Source organism: Ambystoma mexicanum, chromosome 13, assembly GCF_040938575.1.
Source record: "Ambystoma mexicanum isolate Mex_15411 chromosome 13, UKY_AmexF1_1, whole genome shotgun sequence".
Classification (NCBI taxonomy): domain Eukaryota; kingdom Metazoa; phylum Chordata; class Amphibia; order Caudata; family Ambystomatidae; genus Ambystoma; species Ambystoma mexicanum.
In genome coordinates, this window is record NC_090938.1 from 138,884,122 (window position 1) to 138,908,929 (window position 24,808).

At 43.9% G+C, this 24,808-nt stretch overlaps 1 protein-coding gene and 1 long non-coding RNA gene across 8 annotated transcripts in view; one reads left to right on the forward strand and one right to left on the reverse strand.

Annotated features, from left to right (window-relative positions):
- The window catches only part of SCUBE3 (signal peptide, CUB domain and EGF like domain containing 3), a 785,923-nt gene that overhangs the window by 267,360 nt on the left and 493,755 nt on the right, over positions 1-24,808 (reverse strand). For 3 of the 7 annotated variants that reach the window (XM_069633476.1, XM_069633475.1, XM_069633477.1), the window contains exons 7-8: positions 16,653-16,700; positions 12,173-12,220 (exon numbers count right to left, since the gene is read on the reverse strand). The exons of 2 other annotated variants lie outside the window; for them this stretch is intronic. In XM_069633476.1, the coding sequence (XP_069489577.1) occupies positions 12,173-12,220; positions 16,653-16,700 (96 nt within the window). The remainder of the gene's footprint in view (positions 1-12,172; positions 12,221-16,652; positions 16,701-24,808) is intronic. 2 more of the 7 variants (XM_069633479.1, XM_069633478.1) reach the window with 2 other exon arrangements.
- The window catches only part of LOC138520988 (uncharacterized), a 258,021-nt gene that overhangs the window by 227,254 nt on the left and 5,959 nt on the right, over positions 1-24,808 (forward strand). The gene's annotated exons all lie outside the window — the stretch shown is intronic.

Consider the following 24,808-nt stretch of genomic DNA (forward strand, 5'->3'; position numbering starts at 1 on the left):
TCTGCCCACGTCTATCCTACAGTTCCAAAGGCTACCCTCTGCCCACGTCTTATCTCAAATTACTTTTTCACTGTTGAAGATTTCGAAACTGCAAGACCTCTGCATGACCAATTCAACCTCTCTTTCAATAATTCTACCATCCACAATCTTCTGTCTCTTACAACACCAATACATCTTGGTAATTGTAGTTCCTTATTCTCTCTACATGTAGTTTCTTATTCTCTTTGGTTTGCCTTCTAGGCCTCTTTCAAAGTTCATATAGTTTGCCCTCTTGGCATATTCAGAGTTCACATATTTTACTTTTCATTCATTCAGCTTCCTTTCAGGGTCGCGATAGCTTTCTTGCCTTTGATTCCCAATCAACTCAGAACATTTAACAGAGACTTTTTGAATGTGCGCTTTCACCTTGCAGGATCACTCTGTTACTTTTATCCATTCCTCTTACAATTCAGCAACTGTGCTTTATCATTACGTGTTTTATCAGCATACGCACAACCTTCAACTCTTGTCTTACAGTTACTTTTAACACAAAGCAGACTTTTGTTGCTTCCTTTAACTCACCGGTTGTGTTAATCAGCCTTCTTTCATCAACGCTCCTAATGGAGCAGTGAAAGCCGTCTTTAATGCCTCCTCTGCTCCTCTCCAACTCCATTGTTCACCCGGGAGGGTCAAAGGCTGCTTTCAAGTACCTTGAAGGTTTCTTTCTGCACACTCTGTTTCAGTCTCAGAACGCTTACGGCTTCCCGAAAGTGGGGGATTCTCACCTGGCTTTCCCTCGATCTTGGTAACTGCAGATCAGCGGCTTGGCCTTCTGACTTCATCACCTGCTTCCCATCAGCTCCAACAGAGCTGTTCCTTCTTGTACCCAGGCTCGCTCACTGTGTGCTTGTGCACGCCACCTTTTATTCATCTCAATGGGAGTGTTTACAAGTGGCAGGTGTATACAGTTAAGACTACCTGCCTGACTCTGCCTCGCCTCACTACTGGGACTGAGACATTTTAAATCAATGGAGGTATTCTGCCTGACCTTATTCCTCCCATTGCTCAGCTCAGTAGTGTTGCGAATGTAACGTGAGAAGGAATTATGGGAGCTGTAGTTCCCCATAAGGAGAACAGGGATAGGGGTTAGATGGGTTGTTGAAATAGGGAGATACCATGCCTCGCCATCAGGTCTTTCTCCCCCACTCCCTGAGGACCCCATACCCAGGTGATCCTCCCTCGTTTGTCCAACCCCAGGGTCGGGATCCAGAAGCTATGGCCTTTCCCTGGCCACCGAGTACGGAATCCCCGGGGACTAGGTTGTGAAATTCCCTCTGGTTTTACACAGTAATATAGGTAACAAGTCTTTTTTTGTATCAAACATATATTTAATAATTCTTTTGAAATAATACCATATTTAGAAGTGCACTTTTTTTCGTTAATTCTATTCCACATTAAATTTCATATTTTACATTGAATCCATTTAACACAAATACCCTTCTGACAATGAGTTATGCACATTTAACATGTTATTTCCTTGACAGTTTTGCATGAAAACATAATTGTATGTGTCCGTGTGATGGGAATGACTTCTTGTTATGTGCCCTTCATAAACCTGCACATATTTTGTATTTTTTTTTTATAGTGCAAACCTAGCACGAGAGCAATGGAGCACTGTACAAGAGTTCAGGCAACATGAAGGCAGTTTACAATAGGTCCCGAGTGGTGTTAGAACTGGGGGCAGTGCTATCTAAGTTAGGCCAGTTCTTTCCAGAATTTCAGGATGCCATTAGGATGGTGTTCCTGCATGTCGGAGCATAGCAGGACAAAAACTATTTGTAGGTCTTTTCGTTTCAGTTATGTGTCTGACAGAAGGCCCATTTTCTTCCCTTCCCAATTGATTCGTTCAGGGTTACATTGATATGGGAGTTTATTAGCACAAAGTCTATGCTCTGTAGAGAACATACATGGTAACACACAGGTGAGGTAATGAGCCAGACGTGCAGATGAATGTGGGGGGCCAGCAGGATTTACCATCCAATTGGAAAGGAGAAGAAGGATGCCAGATAAGAGACTCCCAGCTCATATCATGATGGATGAATATCTAGTGTATCTCACTACACAAAGCAGATAGATCCCTAAATTAAGTCACTCCTTACTGTTATATGTAAATCATATATGTTCAAGTGTATTAAACTATACCACCATAACTTTCCTGGTCTTCTGTTAGTTACTATTCATGACTGAGCTCAAGTGTACATGACTCTTCACTTATGTATGTAAACCGGTGAATGTGACTCCTCAGTCATGTCACATGTCAAGTCTGAAATCCTTCTCACATGGAAGTTGCCACATGTTTCAGATCAATGGTGTATGATACACCTCCACATGCATCAGACCCACAGTGCATCTCACTCCTCATGTGTTTCACATTCATGATTGTTGAGTGTCCCCTGTTAGCTCCCCGTTCCCTTGCTCATCTGCTTCCCTCGCCAGGTTCTGCCCCTCATGATTGTAGAGCACTCTGGTGCTTCCTGAAGAAATGCACACACTCGATGAATACCCTAATAATAATAATAATAATAATAATAATAATAATAATAATAATAATAATAATAATAATAATAATAATAAAAGTATCCATCACATTTGTCCAACCCTTGGCAAATCCCAGGTGAGCGTGAACTAATCAGTGGACTACTGACAAATCCCACCTTCAAAAGTGATAGTGAACGCTGCTTTTATTATACCATGACTAACAAATCTTGCAAGGTGTCTAGTATTTCTTCAGTTGTTTTGGGTACATTCTCTCTCTGAACCGCAGATGCCCGCGGGTTCGCATGCGCTTTAAAAATGTAAAAAGAAATAAATAAACCTTATGATTTGGCGGATTCAAGGAAAATTCAGTGGAGTGGGTATGTCCGTGTATGAACTTCTGTCTCACTGTCCTTTAGGACTCAAGCTTCCTCTCACTGATGATGCTCAGTAAGTTTTAAATGTATAGGAGGGTTGCTTGTTATGCCTTTTTATAAGGATGCAGCCAACCAGTTGAGGTGGACTGTACCCTTAATGGCCTAACTTGCACTTCCCTTGTAATGGCACAGCCAAACTAAAAGATTGTGCGAGGTGAACATCAGTAGCCCAAGTAGTTAAAAAGCTCAAATATTCTCACAACTTCTTATTTTCTGTCAGATTCCTGAATTTTTTCCAATTCCGTCAGATTTTGAAGGACGTGTGACGGCTAGTGCCTTTCTTTAGATTTCATGACACATTGCAAGTTCACCCTCAAATTAAGGCAGATTTCATACATCATTTTTGTAGAAATCATCAACTTCTGTTGCATGTGAATCCCCAGGTGTACCAGACTGTAGGTAAATATAAACCCTTCAGACATGGCTGGACGCGGTGTCTGTTAATCCTTCAGATACACATTTTCAATTGAGCCCGAAACTGTTAGTGATACTTTGTTTTTTTGTTGGGTCAGTGGTTCATGTGACTTTGTGTTTGTAACATGTTGAGTTGTGGTGGATTCTATAGGTTCATGTTTGGTTTCAGAGCAATTAAAATCCTCCAGGTTGTCAGATAAAACACATGCCTCTGTCAGACACAATAATGGTCAAAGAAGAAAAACGTATTTTGCTGTACCTACAGCACCCCAGCATTATTAGCAATCATAGTTACATATTTGAATATTCAATGTTGTCAGGCTGAGAATCGCTGTTGTTTGCATACATAGCTGTTTTTTAAAAGCACATTAAGCCAGTAGCTCAGCCGCGTATGTAATTCTTAAATTTGGCTGCAAATGAGCCTTAAAATCAACTGTGGTAGTTTATGCTTGAACACTGGATTTTTGATAGGTTCACGTGCTTTCAATAAAGCAGAATAGCATGCGGAGCTCTACAGAGGAAGGTCATGAAGTGAGTCTCCCTTGCCCTCATAACAGTTTCTTCAGAAAGTCTTGGACTGGTTGAGCTGAAGCTCTGCAGACCATATTGAGGTGGTGCTGCTTGGTACAGGTGTGGACTGCTGTTCAAGTAGCTGATTACATACGTATTTCAGGGGCATTTTGGTATGATGCTATGCATTGTTGTGGTGCTGAATTTGGCGGTTGTAAGGCTGAACTGACACCTGCATGAACCGAGTATATTAAGTCTGCCCGAGCCAAGACTCGTGGCTATTTCAAGGTGCTCATTCTGGTACTAGTATCTATTCAATGTGTGCTCGCCCTACTTGCCTCTCCATCCCTAACAAAAGTCACCACAGTTAATTGATGCTGAGGTAAAAAAAGAGCCCTTTCTGCAGAGTGTAATATAATGTCAAACATCGAAGACTGTACATGAAGCCCCTTGTAACTGGGGCACATTCTCCCAGTCACTCGTAGCTTACGGCCATTGACTGTTGTAGGTCCTTTGAACAAGTCGTATATGACGCTTTCAGTCCAAAATGAGCAATCTCCATTATGGCACTGCTCACAACAGAGCTGTATTGTCACACTGTGAGCATTTTGACATAGCTGTATTTCTTCTAAGCCTTTGCAATGCTCTAAATCTGTTTGAGGAGGGCATCAGCAACCCTAAGACTATGTTGAATTCCACTCAAAGAAAAGGCAAATATTTTGAAGGAAAGTGCCTGACTTCTTTTCCTTTCATCTACAGAGAATCCTGGTGACAGCAGACACTGGGCCTCATTACACGGAAGGCGGTAACCATGGCGCTATTAGCGCCATGATTGCCGCCGGTATTTTACCGTGTCCGGCTTGGTGGATGGCAGAATTACCGCCCTACTCCAAGGTGAGCGGGGGCGGTAATTCCCCATTCACCAAGGCCCTTCCCCATTCCCATTTTTGCCCCCATAGGGCATAATGGGAATGGGGAAGGCGCTAATTATGGTACCGCAAATTGCGGTACCGTAATTAGCACCAAGGTCCCTTTGCGGCACCCTACTTTAACGGCTGGTAAAACCAGCCGTTAAAGTCGAGTCCCGCAAAGGGAACTCGTAGTAAGGCGGTAAGGGTTAACGGTCACCGGTAGCATTACCGATGACCGTTAACCCTTACCGCCTTCCGTGTAATAAGGCCCACTGTCTAGTTGTGCATACGTAAGAGGCTGTTTAAGAACTATGGTTGTATTGGTTGTGCCGATAGCTTGTGCTATCCCCTAAACATTATGTTAGACGATAATTAAAAGATCTACACGGTTCTTAGTATTTATACTATTTACTGTTGTGCTCAGAAACAGTCATGTGGGATACGGACGGCAGCCAGGGAATTTTTCATATGGACTGAAATGCATAACAAGGAATGTGACTGGGCAACTTTAAAAGCATTTTGAAGGAACACCACAGTTTAAAATAATCACATTACCTGATCGAAAAAGTTTATCACACTGGCAACAACCCAAAGGAAGGATATTGCAAAGAATATGAACACTAAAATTTGCAGCATCACCTATTGGGGCAACAATTGAACCTCAACAATGGCCTTGAGGACGAGTGTTGAAACACGTGTCGGCAGTTTCTGAGCACAACAATAAATAGTATAAATACTAAGAATGTAGATCTTTGAGTCATCTACTAACATACTGCTGAGGGTATAGCGCAAGCTATCAGCACAACCAATACAAACATATCCCTTATGATTAGAGGTTAAGGGGAACACCTCTAAGTGTAGATACTGCAGCTGACCTCTCACCATTATTCAATGACCCTAGTGCACTGATTTATGGTTTAAACCCCTCCATAGACTACAAATCATTTTAAGAAATAACTCAAAGACATTTATGTAGGTCATCTAAGTGGCCTAAGCATGAATCCCATCACTTCAATGACATACTGTAGCCAGGCCACACACTTCAGGCACACCTTTTGAGCTGCCTCTAGGCACAGCGGAGGAACTTTGAATTAATCATGGAGCTCCTCCTACTGTGAACCCTAGGTACATCTTGTGCATGATTAATTGTCATGTGGGCAAACACATCTATGTGCAACATAAATCATCTTGTATAGTTGGCATCTTGTTTCTGTCTTCTGAGAACTTTGTGACCTGTTACTTCTAAAATGTGTCTCCTTCCACTATTTGCTTTCTTACAATGGAAGTATTGCGGGAACCAATCGCTCATTTTTCTGAGAAAGGACTTTTTTCATCACTCCTTTTGGAAGCAAAGATTAAACCTTGAGTGAGAGAATGCTTTGAACTTGAGTGACTACCCTTTTATGCAGAATTAATTAGAGGTGGATTTAAAGTGCATTCAAATGCATGATCTGACTTTATGATAGCCGATATCCATCTGCCTCATGTTAGCTTCTCCCAGTTGGAGAGAAACTGTGTTATCCTTCCTAGTTCTGAGGTGTGAAAAAAGGAAAAAAGGTTTACACAGGCCACGCTTACTTGGGATGCTGGTGCCCCCTAACTTGTCCAGAGCCACACCTTGATCTCTAAGGTGAGCTATAGGCATGGAGTGCGTTCTAGCTTCAGGCTGAAGATGATGATGCTACCATGTATCGCTCCTGCCCTTGAAGATTACAGGACTTAGAGAATCTCTGCATGACAGTGTGTTTCTGCCTAAACTTCAACGTGGATGAAAGGTCTTCCGTTAGAATAGTTCAACTCTCCTATGGCCTTTAATTGATCGTATCATTTAATTGGCAACATTTATAAAGTCACTATAGTTGACTGGCATATTTAATTTTCTGAAATTCAGCCCAAACTTCATGAAGCCTAGCCACTGACTGTGCAAGATTGATCCATTTTCCATCTGCTTAAACGCAGGGTCCATTACACTGGAAGAGATTATTTACAGATTTTTTTGTTTGAATGTTTGGCAAGCTACCAATCAGTGAAAACTGCCACACCCCATGACAGTATTAGATGAATGGCTCTCATGCCCAATTTCCATATCGGAACTGAGCAGGAATGGTAAGGAATTCACAGTAAATGAGATTAGCAATATTTAGCAGAAGAAGTCCAATTCTTTCTCATTCTTGTCAAGAGGAAAAACTTAAGGTGAGCAGAGCATTGTGTTGCTCAACCTCTGAGGCAGAGAGAGGTATCATCAGAAGTCTTATGCTTTTCATCTGCATGCCTACAAATGCAGGAAATAGGAATGAGGGCTGTAATCATACAAGCCTTCCTTCTAAATATTGCCTAGAATTAGAATGTAACAGTCGTCTGTGTTGGATCATCAATTAGATAACACAGAAAGCAGAGCCTTACTAGGACACATCTGTCAGCAGCTTTTGCCACAAGCTCACTGGCAGGGGTGTTCCCTGATGAGGTTTATTAGGGGCATCCATAAAGCAACACAATCCTTTCATTTGTTTCTTTCATAGTATCTTGATTATCTTCATTGCCATATTAGTCTAGACCTAAATCGTCATCATCATGCTCCCCATGGCCTCTGAAACAGAGCTTGTCTTGGAGGCTGGTGAACCTGTAGTGGGGAATAGCAATTTATATGGGCCTCCTTTATCCTTTTCAAAGACTGTAACAGCCCCTGATAGAATATAGGATCTTCATACTGGCACACACTGGCATACACTCCTCCCTAGAAAGGGGTTCAATGTTTCCTGCTCTTGTAGAAGGAAAATAAATTTCTCCAATTCTGGAATTACAGGAGACATATTTCATGGTCCTGTTTTAGCCAAAATAGGTTGTTCTGCATTCATGTCAAGTGGACGATAATCTGTTGTCAGCAAAGTATTTGATTTTTTAAAAAAAGTCTTTGATGATTCTTTTATAATGAACCAGTAAATGAAGGATTCTTACTAGATTACTCTGAACTGATGGTCATCAAACCATCACTTCTTCTATGCTGGGGATGAGGTCATCCTTGACAACAAGAGTGGTTTTAAATTGGAAATGAAGATAGAGCTGAAGTATCAATCATCAGTATCCATATCATGGTTGTAGAGGTCCTGGTCTAGGATCCCCTTGCCGATGGAGGTAAAAACCAAAGTAGTAACATCTGATGGGGTCAAGACCAATTTCCTTAACCATTTAGCCATTGTCATCAGTCTCTCGTACAATTTCCACTTTCTAATTTTCTTTTTCAAAATGTAAGGCGATCATCTCAGTTATCTATTCCTAGAGAATGCTCCATGAGATGGCATACTTTAAGCTTTCATTTAAGAATAAAATAAGCTTCCTAGGTGTGCTTTTAAGAGTCCTTACAGAAAGTTCAAATGGATGGAACATTTCTCTATGACACAATCTGGGTAGAGACAACACATTCAGTCACCTGAAGAAGACACTGAACCATAATACAGTTCTCCAAGTGATAGTATTTTAAAATTATTTACAGCCATGTCCAAGTACATTAAGCATGCCAGAAACAAAATGTGTTAGCCACAGGTCACATAAGCCTAAAAAAACAAACCCTGCATACTGTTTGGAATCCGGAATGAAACTCGGACACAAGTTAATCATGGTTTTGGTCAAAGACTTTTATTAAAATATAAGCAGTTGGGGGAATGCCTCTATGTCCCTGTTCTAGAGGCGTTTCTCTAAGTACATCCACAACTAAGGGTCTGTTGATGTCAGAATGTCCAAAGAAAAACTGTCCTGTGTTCAAAGTTCTATTCTCACCATCGCATTCCAATAAATTAACTCTCGGGTGAAATGTGTTAATGTCTTTGGCCTTGAATTGTGCATAAGTGTTCAAAAGAAAATACTTAAACTTCAAAACAAAAGTTCAAAAAAGTCAGTGTTCCTTGTTTCAGAGGGTGGCTTCCTTCACCCGGATTTCTCTCCACTCTGCTTTAAGTTCAAGGATATTAGTTCCTTAGGTATCTCTTGCCCAAAAACACAACTGGTACAAACAATACTTTGTTCTTTGTTTTGTCAGGATACCTGGTGTACTCCAGGGTTGCTCTCTCTTTAAATATGTTTGCACAGTCTGCCAGTTCTTGATATATCCTTCCCAGGACCTCCTTGTATGCTTGTATAATATACACTGTTTAATTTAACACAGCTTGGTACGCTTTCCTGCAAGGGCTTTCTTGTAAGAACACACTGCTTTCCTGCCAGGGCTTTCTGGCAAGAACACACTTACAATTTGCATTTGCCTTGTATACACTCCTGCCAGGACTTTTCTCATGTGTGCTCTGTGCACACCCGTACACTTGTCAGTCTTTTATACTTGTTTCGACTTCCTTAACTTGCCTGGTGCACTATCCTTTCAGGGCTTCTCACCCTGATGTAATATATACATTCACAAACTTGATAGCTTCTTTTGCATACTGCCCTATGCCTTCTTACAAGTATTTCCCTTTACTCGTTCTTTACTCTAATTAAGTTTGTTGCATTTTGCCAGGCTTTCCGACACGCTGCAGGGTCACTGTGTCCCTTGGGTGGACTCACCAGCTTTGGTTGGCATATATCGGTTCTTCTGCAAGCCTGTGGTGTTTGTGCGGCGCTCTGCCTTCTCTTGCCGCCTCTGCACTGTTTCACGGCTTCTCATGGCTCTCGCCTTTCGGTTTGGTGTAGGCTGCCTTGTAGTACCGACGTACGCCCAGAAGCTCTCTGTCCTCTTTTGGCGTCCTCACCACGTATGTTTGCCTGAGTCTGCTTTCCTTCCCCTTTTCGGAAAGCCGCTTCGCTCCACGTTTGATGAATGTACAGAGTCAAATAGCATGTCCTCAGTGTCTTTCCTAGATGGGTCAGGGAAGATATGACAGCAAGCCATCAATGCATGGGGAATGGCTGGGGTATTCTGAAAAGAAACAGGGGGATACCATGTATCATCCAATGAAGTCATGGCACCCCCTTGAGGGCCGCCTCACCCAATGTGATCCTCCCTCATATAGCCACCACCAGTGTCAGTCCGGTAGCAGCTGCCGTCCCCTGGTCACATGGGAAGAGGCAACCTCCGGAAGAGAAGTGATGACTCCATCGGATTCCTCACAATACCGACATCGAATTTGTTAATATGAGCTGAACTTCAGCTGAGATCTGCAATAACGACAAATGCTTTCTGATGGAAAAATGTAAAAAGATGCTCAAATTATGGAAACAAATGCTAAATTGAGCGGGAGCTCAATGGGTGTCTTCTCGCTTGGCATGGAATTAATGAATGAATGAATCACCAAACGTTTCCGGCGGCAGAGCTTAAGGTTCATCAACTCATTGGGTGTTGATGGAAAGGCTTGAATGAAGGGATTGGGCTGCTGTTTTATTGTTCATTTTACCCCTGCTGTGTATAAAATGCACTGAGTATTCCGAGCTTGGCGTTGGGGAATATTCAACACAAGTGAATCTATGAAAATTCTAGGACTGATCCTAACAGCTCAACTTGGATAGGTAAGGTAGAGTAGAGATGGTGCGAAGGAGACAGAAAGGAAGAGAGAAAGAGAAGAGAGGGTGATAAAGAGGGAGTGGAGAGAGGAAAAAGAGAAAGAAAGGATAGAGGGATATAAGTGGGGCGATAGAAGGATACCAAGGCACAAGAGCAGACAGGACAGAGAAAGTCCAAAAACAAACACTTGCCAAATGCAACCTCTTTTTCTGTCTCATTGACTCTTGCTGATGTTCTCACAGCCAGGCATTGTTACAGAGTTATTCCCACTGTAACAGGATACTATTTTGCCCTGTCCGTAGCAAGGGTAGTTGAATGACACAGTCCTCTACTCTTAACGGAAGTTTAAAAAAACATATCCTTTTTATTTTTTTAAAACACTTCACTCAATCTTGGGAATGACAGCAAAGTGTAGAAATTGCAGGCTGAACAGCAACATTTTTGATGGAAATGGGCCTCAACTGTCCCATCGTATACATTTGTCCATCAAGGTTCGGCATACCATGGGGATGTCTAAGTGTGTCAGATCACTATTTGGTGTTAATGACTCCAAATGCATGGATCATATGCATAGTTACACTATACCAACGCCAGTCCTGATAACCAGAGGATTTCCCAGAACCCCTCCCTGCTGAAGAATTAGTTCCTGGAAGGAAAGTGTGTTTCTTTTTGTCGTTATTGTATGCAAAACCCCAAAATCTGTTTTCTTAATCAAGTCAAAACATTCCTCTGCTTGTTAGCAAAGAAATGAATGGCCAGGCAGTGCATGTACAACAATGGGCTGGCCACAGCCGTGATATCATCTGCTCTGGGGGCAGGCAATGTTAGAGGCAGCCGGGGGCATTTTGAGGGAGTGTGATAATGTTAGACACTACTATTTAAAGGTACCAGGCAACACACTGGCAGCAGCAGGGGAACACTAGGTTAAGTAAATGATGTTAGGAGGGGTGATACATGAAGCACGGCCAGCTGGGTAGGACGTAGAGTTCAAACCATTTGCCCAGAATGGCTAGATGTGCACAAGCAGGGTCATTGTAGCATAAATGCTTGGTATAGCTGCTCAAACATGCCAGGCAGGCAGACACATACATCAGCAGAGTGGCAGAATCATAGCAAAAACATCTCAGGGGAGCGCAGCACACATAGGCAGGAGTGGAGGGATGCATGGTTAGCGATAGAAGCCCATAAGTACCAGGCCAACTACTTAGAGGGGCCAAGTGGGCACAAGCAGCAGAAGATGGGGGGCGCAGTGTTATGAACAACTGCTCAGATGCCTGGAAGCAGCGGTTGGACACATTCTTAAAAATACCTGCTTAGAGGGGCTATGCAGGCACAGGAAGCAGTGGGTGGACACAATGTTATTAACAGAATCTTAGAGGGCCAGGCAGGCTCCAGCAGCATTGGGAATATACAGCTTTTAAAACAGCTGTTCAGACTCAATGCTTCCTGCTGAAACTCTAGCATGCAGGTTAGTTAGAAGGCCCCAGTGGCCAAGACAAACACATCGAGAAATGTTATCTCGATGTAAAAAGAGAAACAGAAAAATGTAGAGAGGGAGAGAGCCAGAGTGAGAGAGAAAGCATGTGTGAAAGGGGAGAGAGAAGGTGAGGCTGAGAGAAAAAGAAAAAATAGAAAGGAATCTCAAAACCAAGGTAAAGAATGCACTAATGGAAATGAGGGAGCACTGCAGTCACAAGAGGGAAGTAGAATGAGAAGGATGGCTAGGCAGGGGAGAGTGGGAAAGGAGGATAGAGGCAGAGAAATGATGGAAGGAAAACAGGACAAGAGATGAAAAGGAAGAGGGAAACTGAGAGGGAGCTCAGAAAGGAAACACGAAATAAGAAAATAGAGGAAAATAGAAATCAGAGATAATGATAGAATGGAGAGCAAACAAAAATATTTACCATTAGAAAACATCTGGGGGGTAACAAGTTGCTCAAGCCGTCTCTCCCCTGTTTGACATTATAAAAAAGTGTTTTAGAAACAGTGTCGAGCAATGTTTGTCATTCATTTTATCATTCTCCCCATCCACCTCCCCAGCCTTTTTTCCTCATGTAGACACCAAAATTAGAGGAATCGAAATTGTCTGCTGATCGGCCCTTCCATCTTATTGCGCAGAGGTAAGAGCTCCACCCGACCTCCAGCAATGGTCTTTCACCATGTAAGCCATGCCAGGGTTTGGAGATGTATAACTGGCTACTGGCCACTGAAATTTCTCTTAAATCAGCAAGAATCAGAATGCTGTGCCGGATAGCAGGAATGAGACATGTACCCATTCAAGAAATATTAGTGCCAGAGGGGGCAAGCAAAACACATCTACGGTCTGGGAATGCAAAGACTCCATTAAAATAAGGCAACCTGGCACTTGTTTAAAGTAGAGTGAAGGCAGCTCTGTGGCAGGCAGGTAGGGAACATTGCAGGTCCGGGTATAAGGCTGTGATAGAGAGGACAGGTGTCGGGATACACCTCCAATCTGCTACTCCAACAGCACAAGGGCAAAGGCAAGCACACACCTAAGGACATGACTCATCTCCCAAATATATTATACAATGTTTGGGGGCCAGTGATGCATTGATGCCACGTAAAAATGATCCTTAACTACACATGCCTTTTCCAGGCACCAAGGACCTCAAACCAGATGCTCCAGAAAGTTAAAGCAAACAAGGTCACAACGCAGAACAAAAAATTTTGCAGATTTAAGAGGGTAGATATAACACATTACAAATCTAGATACTAAGCAGTTAATAGAGAGCATGATAGGCTGGAGACACCTGATATCTAGAAGTAAGATATCTTCAGAATGTCCTAAAATCCAACAGTGCAAAAGAACCAGGGTGCTCCAAAGTCAACTCAACTTTAGTACTAAGACATGCTAAATCGAAAGGTAGACATCTTGCAGATAGAGGCAGACAAGCCGTGGAGAACTCTGAAACCTATGACTGAGGCGGCTTCAGAGGGAGGAGGCGGCAAATGCATCTCAAAGCAAGGAATTTGGCAGATGCAGGCAAAGCAAAGAACAGAGACATATCCAGCATTGGAATCCAGCATTTCTAGAGCGAGCATACAGAAAGGAAATCCAAGATTTAGGAATGAAGCAGAGTCAGGCTATTCAACTGTACACCAGGGCTGCAAATGTCTCGGAATAATAAATAAAATACATAGAATAGAAAAAGTGGCCTGGAATTGAGCTGTAACATTGTGCCCGAGCTATGTACAACTTTACACAAGAAACGAGAACAAATAACTTTGTTCAAAGACCCAGAAGCCCAGCTTTACTTCTGCTTCTCGAGCAGTTAAACACAATTAACAGAAATGAGGCCTATTGTCTGCAAGTCCTGACGAACTAGCAAGGAGGATGGTTTCTGTATTCCCTCTGATCAGTGAGAGCAGGTTGGAAAGTAGCTTCTATATACCCTCTTATCAGCAAGAAAAGGTTTGAACATTTTACAATGACGCACATATTTACTGACATAAATGATTTGACGGAGCAAATAATTGAAAAGTTCAGGAGATAAAAAGTGCAGGTGGATAAGGTACATTTTATCTTACAGGAGCAGGTTTATTGAGGTTTCTCTGGTGATCAGGCGTTATCCATATTTATTTAGTGTGACAGTTGGGGGAAGGGGTCACAGCTCAAAGACTCATAAGGGAGCAGTTGACCCACAGACTGAGGAAAATATGCTTAACAAACATTGGAAATGAAGGTGTTTTGAGGTCCCATATTGGTTTAGTGTGGAGGGGGTGTATTTGTTTTTGGTATGCTGGTTTAGAATGTCCATTGAACATGCTTATTGTGTTGCACCAGCATAGAGCACACTAAAGGCTGGCATTCCATCCAACAAGACGCTGTTCCACTTTATTGTTCTTAGAGGAATGGTTGAGACTTTTTATTGGATACTAAATTACACTTTATGCATCCAAACTGATTGCCTATTTTGTTGCCACGTGAGCTTCAGTTATGCAAAAATGTGTTATTAAGCAATGATCCCGCAAACAGACACTGTTGCACCTTAGAACTGGAAGGTGGAGTTATTTCATCCACAGCCTATCCTGGAGTGCACCAGTGACATTCCATAGACTCATCTTTAGGCAATATAGCTGACACCATCATGACCAGACCATGGAACATTCATTTCTCCAGCAAGCCGTTACTAGCCCTTCTACAGAAAAAGCTGAACATTGTAGAAAACAGAATGGGCACAGTCCATATGGAGTGGAATGCTGCTCATTTCTTCCAAGACACTAACAATGCTGCAATTACTTGCACACAGAAAACCAACATGAAGTAAGTATTTGCATTACAATGTGGGAACAGTAGTAACATGCTACAGAGATATTTTCAGAATGTACACATACACACCAGTGGACTTGTAATGCCCTACAACATTGAGTTTAAACATTCCCGTACCTAGGAACGCTCATATGGAACGCTCATATGCAATCTTTAATCTTCCTTTTAGAGTTACTAATTTGACAATCTACGAAATTTTTGGGAGAGTGATGTTCCATACACTCAGTGAGTCATAAATGGCTCGAATCCTGTCACACACATCCTTCTTGGATACTAGATGACAGCCACACTCAGCTACTCACTTTCATTTGGTATGATCTCCCACATTGAAATACTATTCTCTCTTTGGGGTTTGTAATAGCCAACCTTTGCTTTTACCCTTGTGATTACTCAGAGAGACACCCTCTTACTCTCTCTGATTGATGATCATACTTCTGAGCAGTCCCGAGGTTTTCTAGGCTCATGGGCAATTAATCCCAATGCCTCAGCTAAAACAACTTGGGTATTGGTTTTTCGAATTACTCTATCTCCTGCCCTTCCACTCACCTCTGAACCTGATCTTATGGAGAAAAAAATCCCACTCATGATATTACTCCCACTGAAGCATTATCTTCTAATCAGGGGTGTTTCATATGCAAACGTTCCCACCCCTTCACATGGAACTTTGTCACACTGAAAATCCTTCAGGAGTGTGTGAAGGATCACCCCTTTTTTGTGAATTATGGTTTCTAACATGTAACTATTCCCTGTCTGAACAAGGTTGTCTCACACTAAAACATTTCCCAGTTTTAACACAGTGATATGCAACGCCCTTTTTCTGAGTGGGGGGTCTAAAAATATCCAAAATAAACACATTGTTAGAGTTCTCTGTAGTTTCAAGAGCCCATCTCCTGGTGCCCATCTCTCCGCTGTCACATCTAAACATCCCTCTTTTCATGAAGGTCTTGATCCATCAATACTTTGATCTAGAAAAACCATACACACTCGATCCGTTCCATCATGTTGGGTTTTCTAGTATGGCGAGAGTGCCATAATCATGTTTCACACATCTAATCTTGCCAATGAATTACTTGCAAAACCTCCATGTCAGGAGCCCTTTTCCCTATCCATAATGGTTTTATACACTTGACAATCAGTCTCTACAGGAGTCTCCCACAAGTAAGCATTTCCTCTCAATAAGTGTTTTCTTCAGGAAATTCATATACCCATTTTTTTAAACCTCATTGTGTTTAATAGTGGGATCATTTAGTGCTAAATCTTGTTGTTTTGAAAGTCCACAAAAGTAGATGCTTAACCCTAGACCTTTGCTGGAATGTTTGACGGCTCAAAAGTCAGGAATGTGGATAATTGTTTAAGAGCCTGTAATCCAGGAGTGTCAGGAAACAATACTAACTGCCCTACGTGATGGACTTCAACGTGCCCGTTTGAGGCCTCAGAGGCTCTGCATCCTGAGCTGTATGCATTGCATTGATTGGAGCAGGGCAAGGGTGCAAGTAGAGACTTGGATGATTCTTTGCATTTATAGATTTGCACTTTACATAAAGAGGACTGCAAATTACTACCTTTTAGAACATTATATGACAGGTTATCGAGGGAGATCACCTAATTATGTGCTGTTCCAAAAACGTGTACAGTATGGGCCAGCATATCTATTATAAGAGATAAAAGAAGCATAGTCAAGAGGCACAAAAGCTGTGGCAGGTTCAGAGGTTCACACCTGTGCTACTGGTCGCAAGTGTAAAACAAAAGGCAAAAATGGGGGTGGTGCTTTCTCAATCCAAGCGTCAAGGCATACAAAATGAAAGGGCTTTAGCAGTTTTCCCCCTACAATAGGTATGCTATAGAACAGAGTGTAAGTTTTAAGAATCACTCTCTTTCTGCCAGAGATACAGGGTAAAAGGACTTGCGAGTAGACATATGAATGGGTTCTTCACCTTCTGGCACAAGCAGCAGGCATATGGACATGTTTAGTAAAGGTTCTCACCTATGGTGTCCAGTACTATATAATGTGAGGGCTGAAAAGCAATGACAGTTCCTTAAGCCAAAGGTGCCAGGTATAGAGTTAAGTGGGAAAGTTTAAATGGGGCTCTTACCTTCACTGACGCTCCTGACGTGGCTGTCTGGGCGCAGTGCCGTTGTTGCTTTAAATTAAAAAAAAAAAAGTATGAGTGGTGCTCATTTTCTTTCAGATGAACTCCCTCTCTATGGTTCTTGCCCACCATTTTACCGCCCATAAATTACAACACTTCCCAGCATGAAATTCACTTTCTCTTCATGATGAACAAATTACTTACCTCTCGTTAATATTCTTCTTGATGGACGTTCTCCATACAGATTCCTCATCTGTGATATGCATCTCCCAGTGCAGCTGCTCTTCAGAAGTTTTTCCACAGCCAGGGGGTGCAGTGCGGCTCCGTGTCGGCTCCGCTCAAAGCCTCTATGCTCCCTCTGCCAGACATGTCGTCCTAGTATGTAAAAAGGCTCAGCGCCCTGTGACCTCAGTTCCACCATTTTTTTCTAGCACTCTGACGCTGATGGACCGCAAAACCAAGGTGCACTAACTATCCGACAAGAGGGGCAGGTAGGGAGGCCAAAGAGGAATCCATGGGAGGAATGTCCATCAGAAAGAACATTACCAAGAGTTGTAATTTGTTCTTCTCATGTACTCCTTTCTCCCATATATTCCTCATCTTTGATTAACTCCCAAAGCAGTACATACTCCTGGAGGAGGGAGGACAGTAATGATACCACCTAAACCAGAAAACTGGACAGCTCTGCCAAAATGGGCGTACTGACCAGACATACAATCCAATCACTAATGTATAGCGAACATGTGCAATGAAGCCCACTGAGCTGCTTGGCAAACATCCAGAACAGGGGCTCCACATGGCAGCCAACCCTATTGTGGAGTGAGCGCTAAGACCCTCAGAGACCTCCTTATCGCCAGATCATAGAATCTTGAGATGCACAGAATGATCCATCTTGACAGGGTCTGTTTGGTCACAGACCGGCCAGCAAGTGCACCAGTGGAACCAATGAAAATCTGCTCCTCTTTCCTGGCCTCTCTCATCTGAGAGACGTAGTAACTGAGGGCCTGCACCCGGTCCAGCCAACGAAAACGCTTTGCCTTGAAAGGATGAGGCGGTGGAAAAAGAGAAAGGATGATGGATCTTTTGAGAGGGTTGGAAATCTGAGACCACCTTAGGGAGGAAGGATTAGCTACCCTCAATGCCACCTCCTCCTTTGAGAAAACCAAGTAGGGTGGTTGAACAGATAATGCTCGTAGCTCACTCCCATGTTTTGCAGAAGTGGCAGCGAACAGCTAGATTACCTTAAGGGTAAGCAATCCTAATGAACGGGAATGAAGGGGCTCAAACCGAGTACCAATTACAAATGTTAACACTACATTTCAATCCCACGCCGGAAGAACAAACTACAAAGACTCTTCAGAAATGTTGTGACTATGTGGATCGTGAAAAATGAGCCCTGCACTTGTGTTCTCTTGAATACTGAAATGGCTGCAAGATAACCTGCCACATAGCCAATCTGCAGGCCCTACCGGGCCAAGTACAGCAGAAAATCCAAAACAGAGGATGTACAGCAAGAAAAGGGGTCTAGCTCCTTGTCCCGCAACCACGCAGAAACATCACACAACCTGCAGGCATAGATTAATTAGGTGGTGGGCCTTCTAGCAGAGAGGAGCACGCCCAGAACGTCACCTACAAATCCCACTCCTTATATCTCAACAGTTCAGCAGCCAGGAATGAAGGTACAGGCTGTGGAGGTTCTGGCGCAGAACCCTCCCCTCCGAGCAGGAGAGAATGTTTGTCCTCTTGTAGCAGCAGGTGCAAGGCAGGGCAGATGGCCATGTCCAGCAACTCCAGGTAACACGTTGTGCGGGCTCAATCCATAGTGATCAAGATCATTGTGCACCTAACAGGCATAGCCTTATAAGAACCAGAGCAGGTCAAAGTCCTATTAGACTGTCAAGGCGTCCTCTAAAGTCATTTGATGATGGAATTTGATGGAGTAAAACCACTTGCACTTCCTGTTCACATTGAAAGCAAAGAAATCCAGTTGAACCCCATCGCGAAATAATCTTCTCCAGAACCTCTCGGCAGAGCCCCCACTTGTGGAAAGTCGAAGACTGTCTGCATAGGGCATCCGACAACACATGGCCAGGTGAGCCGCCTTCAGAGAAAAGCTGTTCCCCAGAACCACAACCTCATTGCTTGCCTGCACAGAAGCAAGGAGCCCATACCGCCCTGCTTTTTGTGGTAACATATGGTTACTGTGTTGTCTGTCCCTTAAACTTAGACCACTGTGACCTCAGAAGCAACTGGAGCAACCTCATGCGTAAAACAAGCTTCTGGCACTACAAGGATGCAGGATCGCTCTCAACTACAGCAGATTGATGTGTGCCTGGCACTGTGATGGGGATCATAGGTTGCTCACTGTCTGGTCTTGGAGGTGAGTGATCCAGCTTCTCAGGCACGCATCCGTCACAGTCAATTGGGGCCAGGGTGATTGAAACAACACCTTTCTCAGAAGGCTGTCTTTCAGGAACCACCAACGAGACCTGAAGGAGATCCGAAGTCCGTCCCTGATACTGAGACCATTGTTAACTCAGAAGCCACTGGAGCAACCTCATGCTTTAGATTATTGCAATGACATTTATTTGAGCCAACCATCCTTTTTATTTTGTCCAAAGTTTGCAGCTCCTGCGAAATTCGGTAGCTGTGCTACAAGATAGAGAGCACGATGTTATGAATTTCCCGCACTGGGAATAATCAGGACTCTATGGCTGGGGTGATTTATACATAATTTTGCATTGCTCAAATCAGAAGATTTGTTTGTAAGAATCTGGAGTGGCGAGGAAACTGTGGCCATGATTGCTGTCATGAAAACATTCTGCACAGGGCTGGACTGATAGAGCTAAGATGGTAACATAAATTTGTTGTTTCCGCTTCAGTTTTTATCATTGTATGTGACAAGCACAAAGTTGAATGTGATACCCAATTTTTTTTCTTTTTCTTTTTTTTTCTTTTCTTCCTTTTTAAAGAAGTTATGCTCTTTTCTTGGGATGTAAATTTTAATGCAAATTTTGTATTTATGTAATTGTAATTCACACATAGAATTGTTTATTTATATGCTTTTTTCTTGTGTAAGGTTGAGTAAGAAAAACCAGAATTACAAATAAAGAATAAATAAATGAAATAAAATTCTCATTTACAGGGTCTCCTATGTCAGCGGCATTGGCTTCCTGTAACCAGCCAGATTGAATTTAAGATACTTTGTGTTATGCACTGTGCCATACACAAGGCCAGAGCTAATTATCTCCATGCTAAACTGAGCCTCTATAGGCCGTCTAGAACTCTTCGCTCTTCCTCACGAATTTTGAGGAAAATCCCAAAGTATCGTAGGGCTCAAGCAGGGTGATGTTTCTTTTCGGTCCTGGCCCCTACTTTGTGGCACTCTCTTCCAGCTTATCTCCAAGACACTGTGGATCATCTACAATTTTGTAAGCTTCTGAAAACCCATCTCTTTTGAGCTTGGTTGTCTCCAAACGGTCTCCCCAAGTTGCTTGCTTGTTTAGCCTGTGTAACGCCCACATTCCTCTGGGTCTTAGTTTGCGCTGTAAAAATGTTAAACCATACCATACAATGCGTAACTGGGCTCCTTGCACTACAAGGATATAGAAGACCATAGGATCCAGCAAGAGCAGAAAAGTCCAGGATGGAACCTTTTCCTTAGATTCGAAGACATGGTCCTATCTCTGAGATGTTCGCCACTCTGTGGTCGGGCAGGAAGGCCCCACCCAGGCGAGTGTCCAAGACCGCTCCAATGAAACAGAGGGACAGGGATGGCAGAACTTGAGACTTTGTGAATTTACGGGAGAAGCCCAAGCTGTGCAATAGGTTGCATGCCCAATACAAATGTGCCGATGCCTAGTCTGGGGAACAGGCTTGGTTGAGCCAGTCATCCACATAGGGAAAAACATGAATGCTCTCCCCTTCTGTGGCGAGCTGCTACCACTGCCAGCTACTGAAGAAAGGCCAAACAGGACCTTGAACTGATAGTGACCGAACCCCAAATTGAAACTAAGATACTTCCTGTGTTTCCTGTGGATGGCCACACAGAAGTAAGCATCCAGCCAAATGCCAAGGTCCAAGGCCTGGAAAATCTGAGCCAGAGTGAACAATCTTGACCATGTCCATGTGCAAGTACAAGTTCAGAAGCCGCAGATCAAGGATGGGTGTAAGGCTCCCACCCTCCTTCGTCACCAGAAAATATGTTGAATACCAACCCCCTGCCTCGTTTGGAGCAGTACCAACCCCCTGCCTGTTTTTGGAACTGATTTCCTCCCCCGGGGGGAATCCGGAGGCAAGGGATATTGCCCAGAGGGTAGTCCAAAGGGTAGAGAGCAAAAGGGAAACCGTATCTCTGGTGAATAGCCGGTAAGCTTCCATTGCCTGCCAAAATGGGATATCTTGCCTCCACACTGGGGAACGTGGTGGTAGTCCTTTTCACAAAGGCTTTGCACCAGGGGCGGTGAAGGGCACATTGGAAGTGGAGGCACCTCTTCTGGGCGCACCCATGCCCCTACATCTGTTGGGCCATCACTGCCCGAGGAGTGCTGACCTCTTCCTCACTGGGCACAGGTGGCAAAAGGACAAAATCCCTTGGTCCCGCCCACGGGGCTTGCTGGCCATTTTTGCTGGACTGCTAGACCAAGCAATTTTTGCAGTCGTTTTTGAAGCCTGAAATTTCTTCAAAGACTCATCGAACAGGTTCATGCCATCAAAAGGCATGTCCTGAAGTTTCTGTTGAACATCAGGCACAAAGCTGGACATCCTGAGCCACAAGAACCTTTGCAAGACTGTGCTGGTAGCCATGATCTTTGCCACACAGTCTCCAAAATCCAGACCTGACTGAAGGATATGGCAGCAGGCTATCTTGCCGTCCTTCACCAAAGCCTCAAAACCATTCTGTGTCTTGCCCTCAGGGATGTACACGGCCGTGTCCGATATGACAGACAAGTGTCCGAAAGAAAGCTTGGCCAGGGCCCAGGTGGTGTTCATACAACAGAAACCCACGCTTGAAGAGCTGAAAATCTTCCATCCCCATGCATCTAGTTGCTTGCTCTCCTTGTCAGGGGCTAGGACAGAAAAGAAGTTGTCTTTAGGTTTGCCGTAGCAGCCTGTCCCACCAAACCTTCCAGTGATTCATGAGCATAGATGAACATAGGGTCCGAAGGGGCCGGCACATGCTTCTTAGCTAGGTCCCAGTCAAAAGTGAGTACTGAGGCTGGTTTCTTCCAGATTTATGATATGATATGGTATTTATAATGCGCCTATACACAAGTGCTTCAAGGCGCGACGAGGCAAAGGGGGAGGGAGCCGAGGGAGGACAAAACCAAAGATCTTACTAGGTCTAGTGACATGCAGATCACGCAAGTGCAGGGGAGGAACTGGTTTCTTTATTGCCTGATTAAACAGCAATAGGGTCTCTTTCTTTGGAGTCTCATACAAATGGCTGTCAACTCATGCTGCACCTTAGGGCAAGAAGGAGCAGACCACCCCAAGGTGTCGACCACCTTGGCCATTAAGTGCTGAAAAGTAGCTTGGGGCTTGCCTGCGATTGGAGCTGAGGAGGTGTCCAGGCCACTTGTCTTCTGCAAGTCAGTCACAAGACCAACCAGGTCCCCCTGTTCCCCATAAAACTCCCGAAAGGGATGTGGCCCCTTTCCTCATAAATGTCCTCCAAATGTGCCATTTATGCGCCTCTATGGAGCAGAGCGAATTCCCTCGTGACTCTGGCATTACTGTGACGGCGGGCGCCGGTGGCGTCATGTAAGGGTATGCTGACATCAGCGGACCAACGTCCGAAGATGAAACAGTGCGACCTTTTGACAGGATCTTACAGTGTCTCCTGTCTGATTCCATGCCAGCTTGTCCAAGCGTGGTGGGATTCATTGGCTTGGTCGAGGCCGAAGCTGTCAGGCCCGAGGACAAAGCCAGTGTCGCCAGTATTGGGGCATTGGTGAAAATGTCGAGCATCTTCTGCATGAAGGCCTCTCATTTCTCTGGAATGCAGGATTGAATTGCTAAAGGTACTAGCTGAGCCTGATCCTCTGGAGCTTCCCTGGAGTGGTGGCTCCTCTTCTTTAAAGACTAAGGAGAATGGCGCCTTGAAGGCCCACAGGGTGATCTGGATCTTTTGCACTGATTCTTTTTCTTGTCCTTTCGGATAGGGGACTGTTCCTCTGTGCCGCAGTGCATGCCCGACGACCTCAAACAGGTTCCTTTATCAACTCTCTCCTTGTGGAGAAAGGTTAACAGCTTCACCTTACATTCTCGAACCACCTTCAGGTGCATCGATTGGCACGACATGCCATCCTGCATTCTGTGGCCTTCAGAGACAGTAAAAACAGATGTGGAGCGGGTCCAAAACAGACATTTGGCGTCGGTGTTCCTAAAGCAAACAGGAAGCGCAGAATAAAGGAACTGTGCACATGGGGCGCAGCACCTCTATGTATACTAGCCCCAACGTCATGTCCCGCATGGGGCATGTAGCAGCGTCAGGCAGCAGAAAAAGTTCTGAAGAGCAGCTGCGCTGGTAGATAAACATCAATGAGGAGGAATCCATGGGAAGAAGGAGTCCATTAAAAACAATAAGCCTCCCAAAAGCCCCCCCGGATTTGAGCCCCCTGCTGTAGCAGTTGCCCCATGTAGTTTCCTCCTCTCTGCCACAACCCTTTTTTGACCTCCATGACCCCTCTTGCCCTCCCTGTTTTTTCCCACCCTGTGGCATGCTTCCTTGCTTAACCATGCTTCTCCACAATACCAGCTGTGGTTACATGGCATATAGTTATCCACGGTAAACATGGCTTATATATCATGACTAATGTTAATGGGTCTAGTATTGTGCACTCTTGCCACATAGGTGGTCTTTTGGCGCTCTGGTGGATCTGCAATGGAAGAAGGGTTGGGGTTATGTTAGTGGGATTGAGAGGGAGAAGTGCAAAAGAGCTTTGATGTGCTGTTGGCAGCTTCAGATCGGAGAAACTGGTCATTTTTAAAATGTATTTAATTTATTTATATCGCGCCGGGAACCCGTGGGCATCAGGGCACAAAAAAACATAGCAAGGCATTCATGTCGGAGGACGGGACAGTGTAGGTTGCAGTACAAAATTACAGGGTCATGCTCAATAGATGTTTAGCTGAAGAATATTGTTTTCAGTCCAAGCTGGAAAGAGTCAATGTTATTGTCACTAAGCGTAGGTGTGTTTTCAGTTGGTAGCCATCATGTGGGGTTGCGGTATGATTTTGTATGGAATGGTTTTGTGTTGGGTGTTGTGAAGTGCGTGCAGATTTGTGGTGCGGTATAGGTGTGGTTGTGTTTAGTTCAGAGTTTGAGGGTATGCAGAATGGTGAGTCTACTCACTGTGAGCCCAGTCTGCCAACTATGGTCTGTTCTTCCATGCCCGTCTTATCCTTTCCCATGCAAGCAACGCTTCCTCCTCCCTTTTTTTATGCCTCCACATCCTTTTTTCTTCCCATCATGAAATGCTTCTTCCACCCTGACTTGCTCTGCTCCAACTCGATCCATGCATCTCACCATGACTGTTACTTCCACTGCATAGCATTAGGTTTCCCACTCCTCTTGCTTGTTTAATCATTACCTTTGTCCACCAACCTAGACTCACGTTTTGACATCACAACCTATTCTTATTCACCATGTGGGAGGCTTCAATATTATCTGTGTTTCCACATGGTGACAGATGCTTCTCTATAATCAATGAGTCTTCATTGGCAGCAATGTCTACGTATCCATGACCATGACTTTTCTAATATGACCTATGCTGCTATGTGTGTAGCGACTGCTCCAACACGATCACTCATGCTCCCAATTCATGACCCATATTTTTATGAACATGGCCCCCATATCATGAAACAAGCTGCTACGCCTATGTTCATGGCTCCTCCATCATGATGATATGTGCTTCCGCACTACGGCATTGTGCTACCAAACCATAAACCTTGATTCCTTATTCTGTCTACTGTTTACAAACCATTATAGATGTACCTTTTGTAACGAAAACGAATTCCCCATCACCTTAAGGCAATTATGTAAATTGATTTCACATCATGAGCTTTTCCCACCACCAAAAACTGTCCTTACCCATCCAGACCCAACCTTTGCTTCTCTAATAGAACCCATTTTACCTGCCCATAACCCACGAGTC